Raw genomic sequence first — 17,453 nt, 5'->3', positions numbered from 1 at the left:
AAAAACACACAAATTTTCTAACCTTAACTTAGTTAGGGAGAGTTAGGGTAGCACTACATCACTGCTTATCAGCAAATGTGGTACAGAATCAGATGCTGGTAAGACAGGTAATGTTACTGCTCAAGATGAAATTCTCATGATGCAGGCTACTCCAGAAGTTGATCACTTTGCGGAGCCCACAATGATTTCAGATGTCCTTCTGTTATAGGTAACAGTATAGTCTATATAGCTGGCTACATTGTGTGAAAGCTAACCAAAGTGCTGTCACATGACATTTGCCGTCAGTCGCTAGTTACCACTAAGTCAAGTATCCAGTACTGACATCTCTATACTCTACTCGAAATACAAAACATTGGAGGATTGGTGTGTCCATCAGACGGTTTCATGAGGATCCTGCTGACTGCAGATCGATACTTTCATATTAATCCAAAGCCAGATCCACTCCATTGTGTTGTGTATGTTATTAGTAGTGTAGGATCTAGTGATGCGCTATGCCTTGGGAAACACCTTACGGACACAGCAGATTGCCTATCCAACCACTGTGCTTCATCGATGAGAAACTTAATTCAGTCGTTTTATGATCTCTGACAGCATCATTATGTTAAAAATCGTACATTCAAACTGCAAGGTGCATCTTTGCGACATAAAATACTAAATCAGTAATTTTTAAAGGCCAGTAACAATGTAATCACTGTAATCTTCATCTGTAGCTGTTGTTGTACTGCTATTTCTAATCTGATTTAGTTCTAAGAAACTCTGATGTGTCTTGGATCAATATTTAGCGATATACAAATCTCCCTTCACTCAGTTTCTGTAACGTCTATGTATAGGTTAATCATCTGATTACACTACTTCCTGCATTTCATTTTTTGCATTATTTTTATTATCCACTATTACAACTGCTTTTAATTTCCATTTAGTTGTTGCAGTAGTTTATCCCATATTTTACAGATACTGTATCATACATTCATGAGCTATCATCACTTAAATCTTGAAAAAAGTTTCTGCTTTGGCAGCATTTGTGATGTTTTTATCAAAATGCTTCATGTTCTAAGTTTCTCCATTATGGTTTATGCATCTGTAATATAATCTGTAATATAATGGAACAGTTGTTATTTGCCTGAATATATCATTTGCTGGGTTTATGCATCTGTAATACAACAGTTTGTATGAATAATATGGTCCACTAAAACCTATTTTACATCCACTTATCATATGTTATATCCTACTCCATGTGTTATAAATAAGTTTTCTTCTATCAGGCACTCTAAACGTTGTGTAGGAAAAGTATAAGAATACCTTGTAATTTTAGTTGGAAGTAGTTCACGAAGAGAATACTAATCAAGGTTTTAGTTAGCTCTATAAAATTAAACCAGCTTTTATTTGCTACTAGTGAGCGTGAAGGTTTACTTCATAGCCTGTTCCATAGGCTTAACCCTGTTCCATAGATTTAACCCTGTTCCATAGATTTAACTAAAATCTTGCTTAAAGTCTTGCTACATGCATTACATTTATATTTCTTTAGTTTTTATTTAGTCTGTTGCCTAACATTTGATTTTTGTTGTTTTGCGATGACGTTACATCACATTTTCTCAAGCTGGTTTTTTGTTTTTTTTTGCTGGCAGCATCAGTGGCAGTTTGCAAGCAATGCATCATGGGTATGTTTGAATTTTCCACAATGCATCATATATGTTCTTACCATTTGTTAATGCGTTTTGGGTATGTTTACTGTTTTGCAATGAATCATGGGTATGCTTGCTAATTGGCAATGCATCATGGGCATGTTTACTATTTGGCAATGCATCATGGGTATGTTTACTATTTGGTAATGCATCATGGGTATTCGCACTACTTGGTAATACCACATGGGTATGTTTACTATTTGTAAACACATCCTGGGTATGTTTACTATTTGGCAATGTCACATGTTTAACAACGCTTACACCTCAGTCATTCCAATCTTATTCTGAAATATTATTTCTTTCTTTCCATCGCTGCAAGTATTTATTTTTTACTTGTGATTTTGAAAGCAAAACTTGAGATATTCTAAAAATGTTGAATGTATTTGTTTTTTGATTGTTCTGTGCTCTTAAAGAACATCAATTTTCAAATTTGTGTTAAATTGAAAAAGTCTTTAAAATTGTTTGATCAAATCACCTTGAACCAGAGAGCAAAATATTTCAAGAGATTTAATTTTACAATGGTATTGACTCGTTCATAAATCATAAACATCGTTTAAAAATATGCAGTGAAATAACAAAATAGCGTGTTCAGAAAAAAATATAGCTTATCAGTTTGCTTTGTTGTATATTCAGTAAAAGAAAAATCTACACTTTCTTTCAAGACCTCAAAATTAAAATTATTTCAATGATTTTCTCATTCAAGGTGGCCAGCCAACTTCTTAGCCATGTATTATCATGCCATCTGCTATCAGCAAAGCCTCAGAACTTGAGAACTTTCTAAACAAAACCTTTGTGCGAGGACTACATTTAAAGATTGGCATTTAAAAAAATTACATTGTACATAAACTTACCTGTAAACATGTAATATTGTTTAAAACTTGATGCCTTTGATTTGACATAAAATTAAACCCTTTAATAGATTTGACCTTTGGCCTCTGTATAGTGATAAATTAGAAAAAATAATGAACAAGTGAGCTTATATGTGGTTGGCGAGAGACAGGATATGCTTTGCAGTATTGACAAGCAGTTGCAGATGGCACAACTATCATCTGATTAGAGCATGTCCAAATAATAATTATATAAGATATGAATTGCTGCTTAATAACCAAGTGTTTAAATTTATAAAATTTAAAGCAGTCAGATTTAATTTTGTGTTATTCACCAGGATTACATTAGAATAAAAAACTGTTTGTTCAACAAAATGAACTTGATTAAAATTCATCAAATACATCAGCATAGCTGGATTATAAAAAAGATATTATGGCAATAACAACACATAATATAAAAATATATATTTTCATAGATTAAGCCTGATAGATTCATAGATTATCTGCAGAGAGACAATGTTAGGATGTCGCCTCCAAGCTACCTACAGTATCAAATAAATGTTCTGCTCATTCCAAACTCAGTATTATAGTAAACCAGCTAGCAGACTCCAAGATTTAGACTGAGCACCAGCACTTGAGCATAGAGTAAACAACAAAGAGACATGCTATCTCTTTTCTCACAACTCATCCACTTTAGCCCTAACAATTTTATAATGGCTGTGCAATGCGAGTAATCTCGCTTTGATTTATTTCTGCTAGCACTTGACAATTTGTAGCTTGTTGGCGTTGATCTCTGCAAGGAAATATTTGGGGAAAGGCGACTAAAGCCCTGAGCAGTTATGCACCATCGCTAATGGTCATTATTTTCATAGTCGGCGTCCTGCAAAAATGACATCACAATATTAGTTTACAATAGCTGCCTAGAATTATTGGTAATTTGGTAATTGCCTAAAAAGAACTTTATTCTATTTTCCTTTCAATTGATTTTGCTGGAAAACTTTTTGCCAAAATCATTGCTTTTGAACAAGAAAAAGTAATTTATTAGTAGTTTGCCTCTTGCTATATTCCCTGCATGAAGTCTTTTAATTGGGTCACTAAAATACATAAAAAGGTAAAAGATATCATAACGCTTAATATTAGTGTTGCCATTTTGACTAGAGCCCTGGAAAGTTAATAGCATCACTCATGCAAGTTCGTCTCCAGCATTTTGTCAGCTCTGACTTTGAGCAGCCAGCTTTGCACAATTTGAATTTGCTTTAATCTTTTGATAAACAATTGGTACAAAAACCTTATGAAGCCTTCAATATACATGGCATATATGTTTAGCCTGATATTATTAAGAGTTGTTTTTACAATGAGGGCACAACTCTGACTGCCACAAAAAAGCATCACAAACATAGAAGCAAGGACATACATGTAAATATATTGGGATTAATAATGAAATTACGAAAGAATAAATATGCACATGTTACATATGTTAAATATACATGTTATACACAATTCAATGGGTTCGCAATTTCCAATATGTTATCATAATCCAGAATACTCGAGGAGCACACTGCCAACAATGAGGTGGCACATGCCAGTACATCTATAACTAATATCTATGGGGAAGAGCAAAGGTGAAAAATGAAAATTTAATATTAGTGGGTAAGTTCAGATCTGAACAGAGCACTTTCACCACTCTAGCAGCTATTCTCCTCAGCGAACAATCACATGCACTTGAGAATTATCTCCTCATGGTCATAGAGAGATCAATCTTTGGATAGTAAAACTAATTGTATAAAACTGTTAGTAAATTTTCATTTACACCGGTTAGAACTATGTTGAACTATATTGTTCTTGGTGCATTGTATACAGTAATAAAAACATGCAATGTTAGAGAAGTGGTTCAATGCCTCTATTGTGACTTTGTAGATTAGTGCTGTGTTAATGCTAGTAGTGAGTTAATAGGATTTTACAAAGAAAATAGGTAACACAAAAATGCGTTAATTTTTAAAACGCACACATACAGTTTTCTTGAGTGCATGCGTAATGCTTGCAACATGCATCTTACAACAAATTTGTTTTGTGACAAGGATGGCCAATATTCTGTTTTCCCTTGCGTGTCTCACACTGAAGTAAATACAATATGGCTGTTTTTTGACTGTGGAAATATATTGGCGATTTAAAAAAAAATCAAAGTCAACATTTTTAAATATAATAGCAGAAAAACATAAAACTTTAAATGGGCTTGTTAAAGTTTGTATAACTAGAAAATTTAGACTTTTTTTGTGTCACGCTTTTGTTATGTTAGTATAACTTTATATTGGCATTTGTAATCATCAATAAAATAATGTTTTTGTTACATAAAAAAAACAGAAATAAAAAAGCAAAAATCAGGAATTATTGAGTGAGTTAAACAAATGTGTTTTGAATGTTATTAATCTAATAGTATTGCGGAGGAGTCGGAACAGTGAATTGAAGATTGTAGCAACAGATAAGAAAAAACAAAAAGAAAAATATTATTTTATGTTGATAAAACAACTCCTTGTGAAACACCAAGTTTATAGAAGTCTCTTTTTACGGTGCTGAAAAAAGTGTATAACAATGTTAAATAAAACTTATATGTTATGTACTTGCACATGGTTTGGGTTATTATAGCGCCTGTTGAAACAACGATTGTCTGTAGAGCGATAACTCAATAGCAACTGTTTTAACACAGCGACTGTCACACAGTGATTTTAGTAAAAGATCAATCATGACAACATCAACATCATCGCATCGTTAAACCTAGTTTTGTAGCTATAGCTAAAAGCACACAATAATACATTGCGAACTTTTGTTGAAAAGGTCAATTCAAAAGCACTCAAAAATCACTTTCATTTAGTAGTGTAAAACAACTATTTCAAGCAAGTTGTCTACAAAACGCAAAAAAATTACTAAATCCAACAGAAAATACTGCTCAGCAAAAATGAAAAAGCCAAACATATCACATACTTTTTTGATTTTATAAACTCATTATGAACAGTAATGTTGCTGCTGCATCAGTCAATGTTACAAGACAGTCGTCATACAAAAAATTCACTTTGACCATCATCAACCTGATTGTACTGTCTTTGGGTAGTCGCTCCGCTGACCATCCCTGTATTAACAGTCGCTATTCCGCTCGAACACCATAGCTTCTTGTGAGTATTTATTTTTTCTAGAAACCCAGTATTAACGATTTACGGTCAATTGATTCTGCGTGACGAAGAGAAAGATGCCGCTGTCACTAAAGCTAAACAACATTTTCAATAACTCACAAACTCAAAATATTACATTATTCGAACTTCTGATGAATTTTTAACAATAACTTTTAAACGCTTTATGTGAAACCATTTATTTGATTTTATTGCCTAGCTGGTGCCTTTTTTGTTCTATTTTATTATTTTGGCTTTGCATAATTTGGAACACATTTCTGCTTAAAATGAAATTATTGCCAATAAAGTAATATAAACATCTATACATATAACTCAACCATGTCTGTTCTGTATGCAGTTATGAAATATATATTGTTAGTTTGTTTTATAGAATCAAGTATAATTTTTTAAGATTATGTTATCTCACACTCAAGCCTGTGAACTAAACTACATGAAATTTTACACAGAAATCAACAATTTAGTTTGTATGTGATGAAGCTGCAGTATTGCAGATGGGTGCCTGTTATCTTGTATGAATTACTCCTGTCAGCTTGTCAACTATTTGCCAATAACTAGAGTTGTCTACATAGAGTAAGAAGCAATAGACAGCGGCCATATGCAAAAGAATGCTGGAGGATGATTTCAAACTTACCTTTCAAAAAACTTACACAAGCACCGGTTTTGGTGAAGAGTTATCCTTCCTTGTATGAAAAGTTATAGTTCTGTAGGGAAGGAATAAATGCGACATTAATATACATGATTAGGGCTACGACCACCTGACTCGACTCAAATCCTATTAAGAAGTACTATCATTGTCATATCAAAACGTTTCTTACTTGTTGTATGTGTGGTTTGTGTTGCTATCATTTTCTTTTGAAGAGCAGCATCTAGTTAGGAGTTTGCGGCAGCGGGTTCTGAGCATCTTACCGGTGAGGCAGTAGAGAAAAAAGTTGAGGGAATGGTTTAGGTAGCCTAACAAGCTTACAAAATAGTCTGCTAGTTCCATTTTGGCTCGCTCTAGGTCTTCTGTTTTTTTCGCCTAAGCAATCAAACGAAATTCGCTGTTAAAGGTTTACTTGCCACAAAGTTCACATTACAGTTATTTGGTATCAAAAAGTTTACCATGTCTTACTCTGCTGTGTTGTAAGTGCAAAATATGTACAAATGTGATTACAAGCTCTTAAAAACTATAAAAAAAGAATGATTAATCGCAGCAATTACGAAAGCGCCGCAGGCTAGAATCTTTTTAATTTGCTGACGTACTCAAACCAACTTGGCTTTTGTTTGGACACGTGGTGTTATCATGTGAATTGAAAGGCCAATAAAAGGCTCAATATAAAACGTCTCGTAGCACTAGTAAATGGCAAACAGTTCGGGTTCTACAGAAAAGCCCGTATCGAATATAGATGCTCGCTATGTTACAGTTTTGTTTCGGCTTGGTCTAATCATCTAGTCGTAATCTGATCACGTGACCCGTACATCTTGCCAAATAGCGTGAACATTTTTTGCAGCATTTTTCGACTAACACAAGTAACCAACAGGCTCGTTATGTTTATCAGATGATATGCACTCTTTCGAGCTAAGGTTAAAAAATTAAACAAATTTTTACGGTAGGTTTTGAGATATCAGTGCTTAAAGTGACAGCGTTAAAATTATGATGAAATAGACGCGAAAGGACAATAGACATGGTTTTATTGAATGCGTGAAGTATATTTGTGAAAATATTTTGATGAATGAGGTTGCATGAACGTTTAAACAAAAGCCATCTTGTTCAACTACCTCCCATTTGAGCCGTTTTGGAAATGAATTCCAATCTACGGCGTTTTCGTGATGGTTGCGACTGACTGTTCGTTTTTTAGCTTTTAAAAGCTTGTAATCACATTTGTACATATTTTGCACCCACATCACAGCAGAGTAAGACATGGTGAATCTTTTGATACCAAATAACTGTAATGTGAAATTTGTTGCTAGTAAACCTTTAATACAAAAGTAGCTCAAGTAGTCAAAACAGGAGTTGTTTCCTCCTGGGAAGAAAAGGCAAGTCAGAAGTAATTAGTATGCTCACTGCTGTGATTTTTATATGACAGTACGCAAAAAGCTAATATTACAGATACTACATTTACACACTTGGGTATGTAACATGAACATGGGTAGATGGTCAACAAACATTTAAATTGGACTTACAGGAAGGAGTCTTACATGTTTTAATATTTCTGCAAGATTTTTGGTTTCACAACTAGAAATCTGTCGTAATAAATATGCATAGCTATCTTCACAGAGCTTATACCTGGCCACTTCTTGTTTAACCAATACTCATATCAATCTTTAAGCTTGATTTTTACTTATTTTATGCTTTCAATTCAAACATTATTATATTAATTAGACCACTCATTAATCTTTTATATTTTATACTGTAATTTAGTTTATTTACTATGGTACTTTATGGAAAAAATGTAGTAAAACATGACTATTGTTTACCACAACAAAAATAGCTCATAAATATAAAGAGTATCTTTTATGGAAAAAATATGAGAAACAATAAATGAGAACTAAAACGAAACTAAACCCAAAATATGAGAACTAACTGGTGTTAACATGGGAAAATCATGCAGAGAAATCCCTTAAATTTCCAATTTTTTACTGTTTCGTAAGTTCTTCTAAATAATATGTCAAAACAATGATATACATGTAAGATATTGTAATATAATAAGTACTATAAATATATACATGTATATAAGAACTTGCGGACAATATCATCCACAAGATGCCAGCTGCTAATGATTGTGAAAGCAGGGTACCACTACAGAGAGTTAGCGAGGCCATACCAAAGAAGCTGTTAGAAAACATTAACTTTGCACTGGAGTCAATCTCAACGGATCGATCAGTGAGAATAATGCCCTTATCTACAGTACGGCAACCTTCGTCTTGGAGGAGATGGGTATTAAGCCACTGTCAACAAGGCTTCAAGTCATTCTGTCTCGGCAAATGACACTGATAAATAAGATCAAGGACTTGCGCAAGAAAGTTAGTAGGCTCAGTGAGATCTAATCACAGTTTGGAGCGTCCAAAAATGGAAGCCACAATGGAAGCTTTAGAATCTGCCAAACAGCAGCTAGCAGCACTCTCGGCACGACTGAAGCAGTACACCAAAGAGCGGGATAACAAGAGAATGAACAAATTGTTCACCAATAATCTATTGAGAGTGTATTTTCAGTTCAAAGATGAACTACAGAGGTCAATGCCAGATCCTCCCAAATCCAGCACCTCAAAGTTCTGGAAGGACATCTGAGAGAAAGAGACTACTCATAACATCATTGCAAATTGGCTGAAGAGCCTCAAAGAGAGCCACCAACACACTGTGGCTCAGCAAGGACTCACCATCAGCGAAGTGAACATCAAGTGCAGAGTGCAGCGTATGAAGAACTAGTCAGCACCTGAACCTGACACGATTCAAGCCTTCTGGTTAAAGAAATTGACATCACTTCACACTAGAATGCCAAAGCAGATGGAATGCCTAATAGAAGAAGGTGACCATCCAAAATGTTTAACCAAAGGACGAACTGTACGTCTGATGAAAGGCCCGAAGCAGGGGCCAACTCTCAAGAACTATCGGCCAATAACATGCTTGCCCACCACCTGTATATTGCTCTCAGGAATAGTTGCAGACAATCTGGAAAAGCACATGAGTCACTATATGACCAGCGCTCAGAAAGGAATTGGACGCAACACCCGAGGAGCCAAACATCAGTTGCTGGTGAATCGGATGGTATGTCAAGACAGCAGGAGAAGACATACCATCTTGCCATAGCTTGGATTGACTACAAAAAGGCCTATGACTCAATTTATCATAGTTGGATACTTGAGTGCCTAAGGTTGTACAATGTTTACCCCGCCCTTGTGGCGTTCATCAAGATGTCAATGACCAAATGGAAAACGGAACTGGAGGCTAATGGCAAAAAGCTGGTGAGTGTCAAAATCAAGCGAGGCATCTATCAAGGTGACTCCTTATCACCGTTGCTCTTCTGCGTATGCCTAAACCCTCTAAGCAATATGCTGGAGAAGACTCAATATGGGTACCAGTTTAACAGTGGCAGCAAGATAAACCACCTCTTCTACATGGAAGACATCAAGCTGTATGCAAAAAAGGAAAGGAACATTGATTCGCTAATACATCTTACTCAGGTATACACCAAAGACATTGGAATGAACTTCAGTATTGAGAAATTTAGAAGGCTAATTCTCAAGAAAGACCATTCTGTGCACACAGATGGCCTACAAATACCAAATGGTATTATCAAAGATATAGAAGAAGGGTACAAGTACTTGGAGATTATGCAAAGCAACATCAACGATGAAGCCGAAGCACGTCACAAAGCCATTACTGACCACAAGAATCGTGTTCGGCAAAGCCAGCTCAATGCCAAGAATCAAGTGATGGCAATAACCTACGCACTGCCCGTAACAAGATACCCAACAGGCATAATAAAGTGAACTGAGGAAGCCATCAAGGAAACAGATATAGCAACTCGCAAACTGCTTGCGATACATGGAGCACTCCACCCAAAATCTGATACTACTAGATTGTACCTCGAAAAGAAGGATGGTGGTAAAAGACTCAAAAATGTGCAGCAGAGAGTGAAAGAGGAAGAACAAAGCATTAAAGCCTATACACTTTATATGGCCACCACAGATAAGTTGCTAGCTGAATTTCAATTGGCTGCTCTGACAATGGAGCTTCGCAGCGATGATGAAAAACTTGACTGGCACATGAAACCTCTTCATGGTGCTTACCACTGACAAATATCCAAGGTTGGCAATCTCCACCAGACATATATGCGGCTGAGCAAAGGGAACCTAATGGCCAATACAGAGTCGCTACTCTTGGCAGCTCAGGAGCAAGTGCTCCCAACAAGGCAACTCCAAACAAAGATCTTCACACTAGAAACGATCCTAGATGCAGACTGCAAAGATGCACTTGAGACCATCCAACACATTATCAGTAGATGCAAGCAGCTAGCCAGAAACGCATACACTGAGCGGCATAATCATGTTGCAGGTGTTGTGTACAGAGGTCTATGTGATGAGTATGGCCTTAATAAACCACAACACTGGTGGGAAGCTCCTGGTAAGGTCGATGGGAATGCCCGCGCGAAGATCTTCTTGGACTTCTACATCCGGACTGACAAGCATGTCTTAGCAAACCAACCAGATATAGTGGTGGTAGATAAGGAGAACAAAAGGGCTACTATAATAGATATAGCAGTACCCAATGACTACAATACATCCAGCAAAGAAAAAGTGGAGAAATATCTCCCTTTTGGAAAAGAGATTGAAAAATGCTGGGATGTAAGAACAATTGTAATCTCAGTAGTCATTGGGGCACTGGGCGCAATAATACCTACGCATAAAACCTGGCTTGCCCAGATACTGGCAGCGATCAACTCAAGTGAGTTGCAGAAAAGTGCACTATTGGGAACAGCTAAGATCTTGAGGCAAGTGCTCAAACTCCCAGGACTCTGGTAGGAGACCCGAGTTAAAACAGACATTACCACCCATAGCTATGAGTTAACTAAAGTGAGGAAACAATTGTTATATGTATATAATATATACCTAATATATATATGGTAAAATAAATACAATATGTATACAAAATAACATAATATTGCATAATAAATACAAGAAAGTGTAGCATAGTTCCATAAAATATAACATATTATAATATAAGATATTATTAGACAATATACATGTAATATAACATAATATAATATGGTAATATGCTTGTTTCATTTGCTATTTACATGAATCTGTTGGAAAGCAACAAGTAGGTGAAATAAAAAAATGTTTATTCCTTACCTCTTCGATTCCTGAGAATATGAGATTAGGCAACGACGTTATAAGAAAAAATATTGTTACTGGTAAGAGCATCAATGTCTTGCTGCTGACTGCAACAACCAAATAAAGCTGTAGTTACAGAAATACATGTAGTAATAACAATAGCTATAGTAATAATATTAAATTGTTTATGTATCTATGGCTAGTAATGATTACTGCAGTATTCCAAAATCTATTGAATTATTTTTCAATATACTTCAAAATTATTGTTTATATATTTATCTGATAAAAATAAACTGAAACTGGTGCAGGTGGAGTCTGTACACATTTAGTGATTAACATAAGACAAGAGTTTGAAAACTTTTTTTATAGTTCCTTATAAAAATGATTCAACTTGAATTTAAATTAACTCTTTTTTGCAATATAATGTATACAGTATGTGTACTATATTTACTGTATATATAACGTTTTATATACAGACTTTATACACATATCAAAAGACAAGCTAAATTCAATCAAAGGTCTGACATGCAGATGTTAAGATCTGATACATACCTATATATTCTGATTGTGATTTCAAATATAGCAAAATATACAAATAACAGAAAATGACAGGAAATAACAGTTTTCTTCAAGTTGTTTTACTTTGTCAGCAGCATCTGTAGCATTGCTTGACTGAGTCCTTATAGAGATCATCATGCACTTAGAGTTTAGGATTTGTGTCAAAGTATTGTGTAAGCTAATCTTGGATAGACATTCATCTGACTATTTCTGACTGATTTTTATTTCAGCTCTGAGTACAGCCTGTGTATTTTAAGTTTTATCTTGCCTGACCAGTATGGGAAACAATTTAAGATATCCGCATACAGTTTTACTAGGGCAGTTTACACGTGAGTAGATTGCAAGACTTGAAAGCTTTTTCTAGATATAAACAATTGCATTGAAAGTGTTCTACTTTAAACAAGCGTTGCAGCTTTTCGTAACCAAAGACTGATAAGACAACAAAACCAATAATTATAGTATGCGTTAAAGGTCACGACTTACCATGACTACTTCTGGTTTTACGTTGCTTGCTTGCTGCCACAGTTTTGCTGTGTACAGATGTACACTTGTTGTACATTTTATCTCTTTTATGCAGTCGTACAAATATGGCGATATTCATGCCAAGCATAGTGACAAATGGAATCATGCTATAGTCAAGCATAGCGAGAAGTGTTTGAGTGTGGTTTTTATAATATATCTTTGCTTTTTCATTTGCATAGCCACATCTGTCTTCAACCAGCCTTCCCTCTAGTTCATATTTAACCGTTCCTGTAAAAATGATGGTTGTGTTGTAGAATATTTCATTGTTACAAGCAATGTATCTTAACTGAACGCAAGCTAAAGATTATTTGAACTCTAAATATATCATTAAAATGTTTGATCCTTATTCTTAATGCTGTCATATACATGTATAATGCTGCTTTTTTGGTTAAACAAAGACTAGCAAGCTATTTTGATGTACTTCAGCGTTTTCATAGTAGTCACAAAAACATTTAGTTTTAAAAGCAAACATTGAATATTGTCAAAACTAAAACATACTGGTATCAGCTGATAAACCTACAGACAATATTCTAAATGAAAGTTACATGCTCACCTCTTGTGAAGAACAGATGCGAATTCCACATAAACTGTATAAATATTATGATGCCTATATATATTTTTGTTTTAAATAGAGTATTCACCTTCATGTACCTGTAATATAGGGTAAAATAGTTAAACTATGAATAACATGTTTACAACGAGAGTCAAAGTGCAAATTAAAAAGTGAGAGAATAGAGAACCAGATATCTGCTTGTAGCCTTCCGCGGTAAACTATGTTTAAAGTTTACGATTTCACTCAAAGTACATGTATGAACAAATTTAGGATTGATCTCAAGTGCACCACTATGACTAGCGCTACAACTGATTTACTGTCTGCTTGAGTTTATTAACTAAGGTGATGGTACATGTAGGTCAAGTATGTATTTGGATTATCGACATACAGAAATGAGTCAATGTGCTGAGGACTGGCCACTTTATAAGCCATACTACATACACTACGGCTCTTCAAAGGGAAAAGTGAAATGGTTTAAGTGAATGTGAAACAAATAATTAATATAGAGAAAGACATTAGAAATGTCTAATAACTCTGGCAGGAGGCAAACTAATTAACTTGACTTTCTAATTGAGATATTTAGTATTTTGATTATATATTGATTATATTTCGATTGTATATCGATTATATATCGATTACTATAAAACCTCTGATTGAATGCCACGGTGCTCTATTTTTCAACCCTTCTTTTATAGTGGCAGTCAATGAGAGGCGGCGTTCAAATAGAGGCTGGTGTAGTATTCTTTAGCTGGCTCGTCAGAATTCTCGGAAGATAAGTTTAGCCCTATGACGGGTGAAGTGAATGTCGCCTATAACTTGCTCTTTTTTTCCGGTGGAGCGATATTAAACCTTTCGGATGCAATAAATCTGCTAACTTACCTTCAAATTGTCAAAGATTTCTTAATGAATATGCATAGAGAAACCGAGAAATATATCTATCGGTTGATATTGATATCTATTGCTTGCAATTGACTTGCGATAATATTATAGCCTGTGTACTTCATTGTAATTGGTTGGCATTTCCAGTTTTCCTTTCATTTCACAAATGTGAAAACATTCTTTTATTTTATATCTATATTTAATAGTGTGGCATAAAAGCTCTTTGCATTCATTGATGTTTGCTAGTTTTTAGCCACAACTAGCTTTTTATGCTCAACAGAAGTGGAGTTATGAGCATTGAACCATTGTAAGCCGTGTTAAGGTAGCTGCAAGGATGCTATTAAATAGCATGCTATAAAACTGCACAATTATAAGTTATATAATGATAATCTATCAAATGATACAAATATATACTGATGAACGAGTGACATAAACAAATCATAGGCCTACTTATATTACATGCAGAAACAAAAATTAACGTTTTTAAAACAAAAATATTTGCATCGTTTGCTCGGATAGCTGCATTTTGATTGCTGCTTTTGATAGAACAAACATATTTTTGTTTTCTAATACCTTCCACAGTATCTTCTGGTTTTAAGTCTTCTGCACTGCTGAGCTAGTCGATAGTAGCGTCCAAACAATTTTTTGGCAGCAACGCCAACTTTTGACAGCAATTTTTTTTGCAACACGTAAAAGTTTGCTCGCAAAACATAATCTTTGTCTGAAAACTTTCAAACCGTTTTTATATACATATACTTTGAAGTATCAAGACCGCGTTAAACAAGGAACTACTATTAGCCTGAGACCGATATTAATTATTTCTATGGTGTTGCTTTTAAAGTTCATCTACCAACGTAAATTTAAACCGGTTTTTTATATAGGCACATATACTTCGAAGTATCAAGACCGCGTTAAACAAGGAAACACTATTAGCCTGAGACTATTATTGATTATTTCTATAGTATTACTTTCAAAGTTTTATTGAAAAAAACTAAAAGCTTTGAAGTTGAATGAGAGAATTGATTGTTAATAATGTAAACGATTCATTATTAATACGATTTTGTTCACACTTTTTTACTGATCACTTGATATTATTAGTTCACAAAGATCAAAGATAGTCAAAGTGACGGTCAAATGGAGGTGGCATTCAAATAGAGGGTAGCGCTCTATTTTTTAACCCTTCTCTCTTAGTGGTGGTCAAATAGAGGCAGCGTTCAAATAGAGGTGGCGTTCAATTAGAGGTTTTATGATATATATCGATTATATTTTGATTATATATCGATTATATATTGATTGTAAAAAAATCAAACAGTACAGACGTTAAAAGTTTTCAGTTTTGAAGAAGTAAAATAAGATCCATGAGTCTGATTGATAATGAGCATTAGCATTGGTGCCATAACTTGTAAGGGCTTTGGTCCCCTTTCCCCAAATATTTACTTGTAGAGAACCAAGCAGCCATGCTACGAATTGACAAATGTTAGCAAAACTTAATCCTAGCAAGATCACTCGCATTGCGCAGCCACCATGAGGTTTCCAGAGCTAAAGTGTATTAGTTGTAAGAAGAGATAGCATGTTTCTTTGTTTTTTACTAAAGGCTCAAGTGCTGGTGCTCAGTCTAGATTTTGGAGTATGAACCTAACATTTCTGGAATGCCTTCAGTATATGGTAAATAAAAGTTTTAGAGCTCCAGGTTCCTGTCATGCTGAGAAATTTAGTATTCTACCTAGGAGTTGAACGCAAAGAAAAGTCAGTTAAACAGATTAACTGAGTGGTGCTACACTAATAATGTATAGTCTTTGTTGAACTCATTAATGTCCTTTAAGACAACCGCAGAACAACTTGAAAACATTTTGGTTTTCTTGATTGAAAACCCTTTGCACTTTCACTTCTATGAACACAACTGCTCCCTGGCTTTTGAACTTGTCTCAAATTCTATTCTAAGGTCTTGACTTTTCATGATTTGTTTGTTCTTTTGTTGTTGACGCCGCATTTAAGGAGCAGGCTACATTGATAATGGTGACTTGTTTTTTCTCCTTATCATAAATAATTATATCTGGTCTTCTTACATGAGTTTTCTTATAAGTGTAAATATTGAAGTCCTGCAGTAGTTAGATTGTGGATTGTATTTCTAACACAACTCTGTTCATTTTTTTTGTAAAGATCCAATGAATGCACTAGCATGAGGTGTTGTGTTTTTATATTTCCTGTTGACAAGCACCTGATATTCGGGTACTATGCTGCTACCGTTTCATTTTTTCCTTTACATAGTAAACTAAGTAAATTTGAAATTGTTAGTTATTTTTGTCACTCTGCCAAATAGTAGTTAGTATTGATAGCCTGATCTAAGGCTATAAGTGTTTATAAGGGAGTCTGTTGGTTTTTTTAGATGTGCTTTTTCAAGTCGTGCATGCATTATTTCTGTATTTGCTTTTGCTCCTAGTTAGAATATAAGTTGCCCATGTACTGAGTTCTTTTTCTAACTTTCTATGTGATCATTAATTTTTGTTATATTGTATTATTATTATCATTATTATTATGTGTTATATAGCTAACTAAGACCTTGTTTTTGGTGTGCTACCAAAATTAGCTGGCATTTTCATACTTCCTTAGTTTGCTGCGACAATTTTTGACTCCTTTCTAGACTCTTGCTCTCTGTTCACACAGTTTTCAACATTTTTCTCCATGTCATACATGTTTTATTATTATTACTATTACTATTATTTTATCATCACTATCACTATTTTTACTGAGGATATGAATCATATTCTTGCACACTGGGCAAGTGAAATGGCTACCTGGCTCTGTCAGACTGAACGTGTTGCATTGGCATCCTTTCGGGTTAATCTGACAGTTCTGGAAGTGGTAGATACTGAGAACTGGGTCACTTCTTCTCTACCATGCTACTTGACCCAATCATGCATCTCTAAGATGCAAGTCATTGTCGATTTACGACAGACAGCCATATTATTATTATGAATCATACGATTTCCATTACAAAAAAACTTAAAAGTTTTTAAATGATTTTAATTATAACATCTTGAGGAGATGCTCTTTGTTTCACTTGTGTAAGTCAAATGAGAGAAGTTGTCCTACCTTGTCGGAGAGTATATAGCTATGGTTCTTTCTATTGTTACCGCTGTAAGCAACCAAACAGAAGCATCAGATGACCCATAAACAAAGAACCTTTGTAGCCAACATATGGTAATGTGTAGATATCGAATGTCTTTCTACAATAGAACAGTGTGCTGACGATTAGTTGAGTAGTTGTCTTCACCTACCTACACGCTCTAGTCTACCCCCTGATGAACTTCATATTGTCATGGCTTCTCTTTTAGGCCCTTTTGTATATACATATCACTATTCATAATTACAGAACTATACAGTTGAGAATAAATAGCAATCTCTATCAATAGCGAATATTGCTCGAACCAGTTTA

The 17,453-nt window shown here is 34.7% G+C and overlaps 3 protein-coding genes across 8 annotated transcripts in view; all 3 read right to left on the bottom strand.

Moving 5' to 3' along the window:
* The window catches only part of LOC137405689 (ATP-dependent (S)-NAD(P)H-hydrate dehydratase-like), a 232,414-nt gene that overhangs the window by 133,390 nt on the left and 81,571 nt on the right, over positions 1-17,453 (bottom strand). The gene's annotated exons all lie outside the window — the stretch shown is intronic.
* The window catches only part of LOC137405688 (probable G-protein coupled receptor B0563.6), a 104,978-nt gene that overhangs the window by 65,515 nt on the left and 22,010 nt on the right, over positions 1-17,453 (bottom strand). For 2 of the 6 annotated variants that reach the window (XM_068092034.1, XM_068092036.1), the window contains exons 3-7: positions 17,111-17,244; positions 13,139-13,236; positions 12,547-12,813; positions 11,524-11,612; positions 6,507-6,709 (exon numbers count right to left, since the gene is read on the bottom strand). The exons of 1 other annotated variant lie outside the window; for it this stretch is intronic. In XM_068092034.1, the coding sequence (XP_067948135.1) occupies positions 6,507-6,709; positions 11,524-11,612; positions 12,547-12,813; positions 13,139-13,236; positions 17,111-17,244 (791 nt within the window). Of the gene's footprint in view, positions 1-5,602; positions 5,694-6,322; positions 6,393-6,506; positions 6,710-11,523; positions 11,613-12,546; positions 12,814-13,138; positions 13,237-17,110; positions 17,245-17,453 lie in introns of all 6 variants that reach the window. 3 more of the 6 variants (XR_010979795.1, XM_068092037.1, XM_068092040.1) reach the window with 3 other exon arrangements.
* LOC137405686 (type-1 angiotensin II receptor-like) overlaps positions 3,356-17,453 on the bottom strand; it is a 159,343-nt gene continuing 145,245 nt past the window's right edge. Inside the window, exon 9 of the mRNA XM_068092032.1 lies at positions 3,356-3,389. The gene's annotated coding sequence lies outside the window, so the exon portion shown is untranslated. The remainder of the gene's footprint in view (positions 3,390-17,453) is intronic.

The sequence above is a fragment of the Watersipora subatra genome, chromosome 10 (genome assembly GCF_963576615.1).
Source record: "Watersipora subatra chromosome 10, tzWatSuba1.1, whole genome shotgun sequence".
Classification (NCBI taxonomy): Eukaryota; Metazoa; Bryozoa; class Gymnolaemata; order Cheilostomatida; family Watersiporidae; genus Watersipora; species Watersipora subatra.
This window is presented reverse-complemented; position numbering and strand designations above follow the sequence as displayed.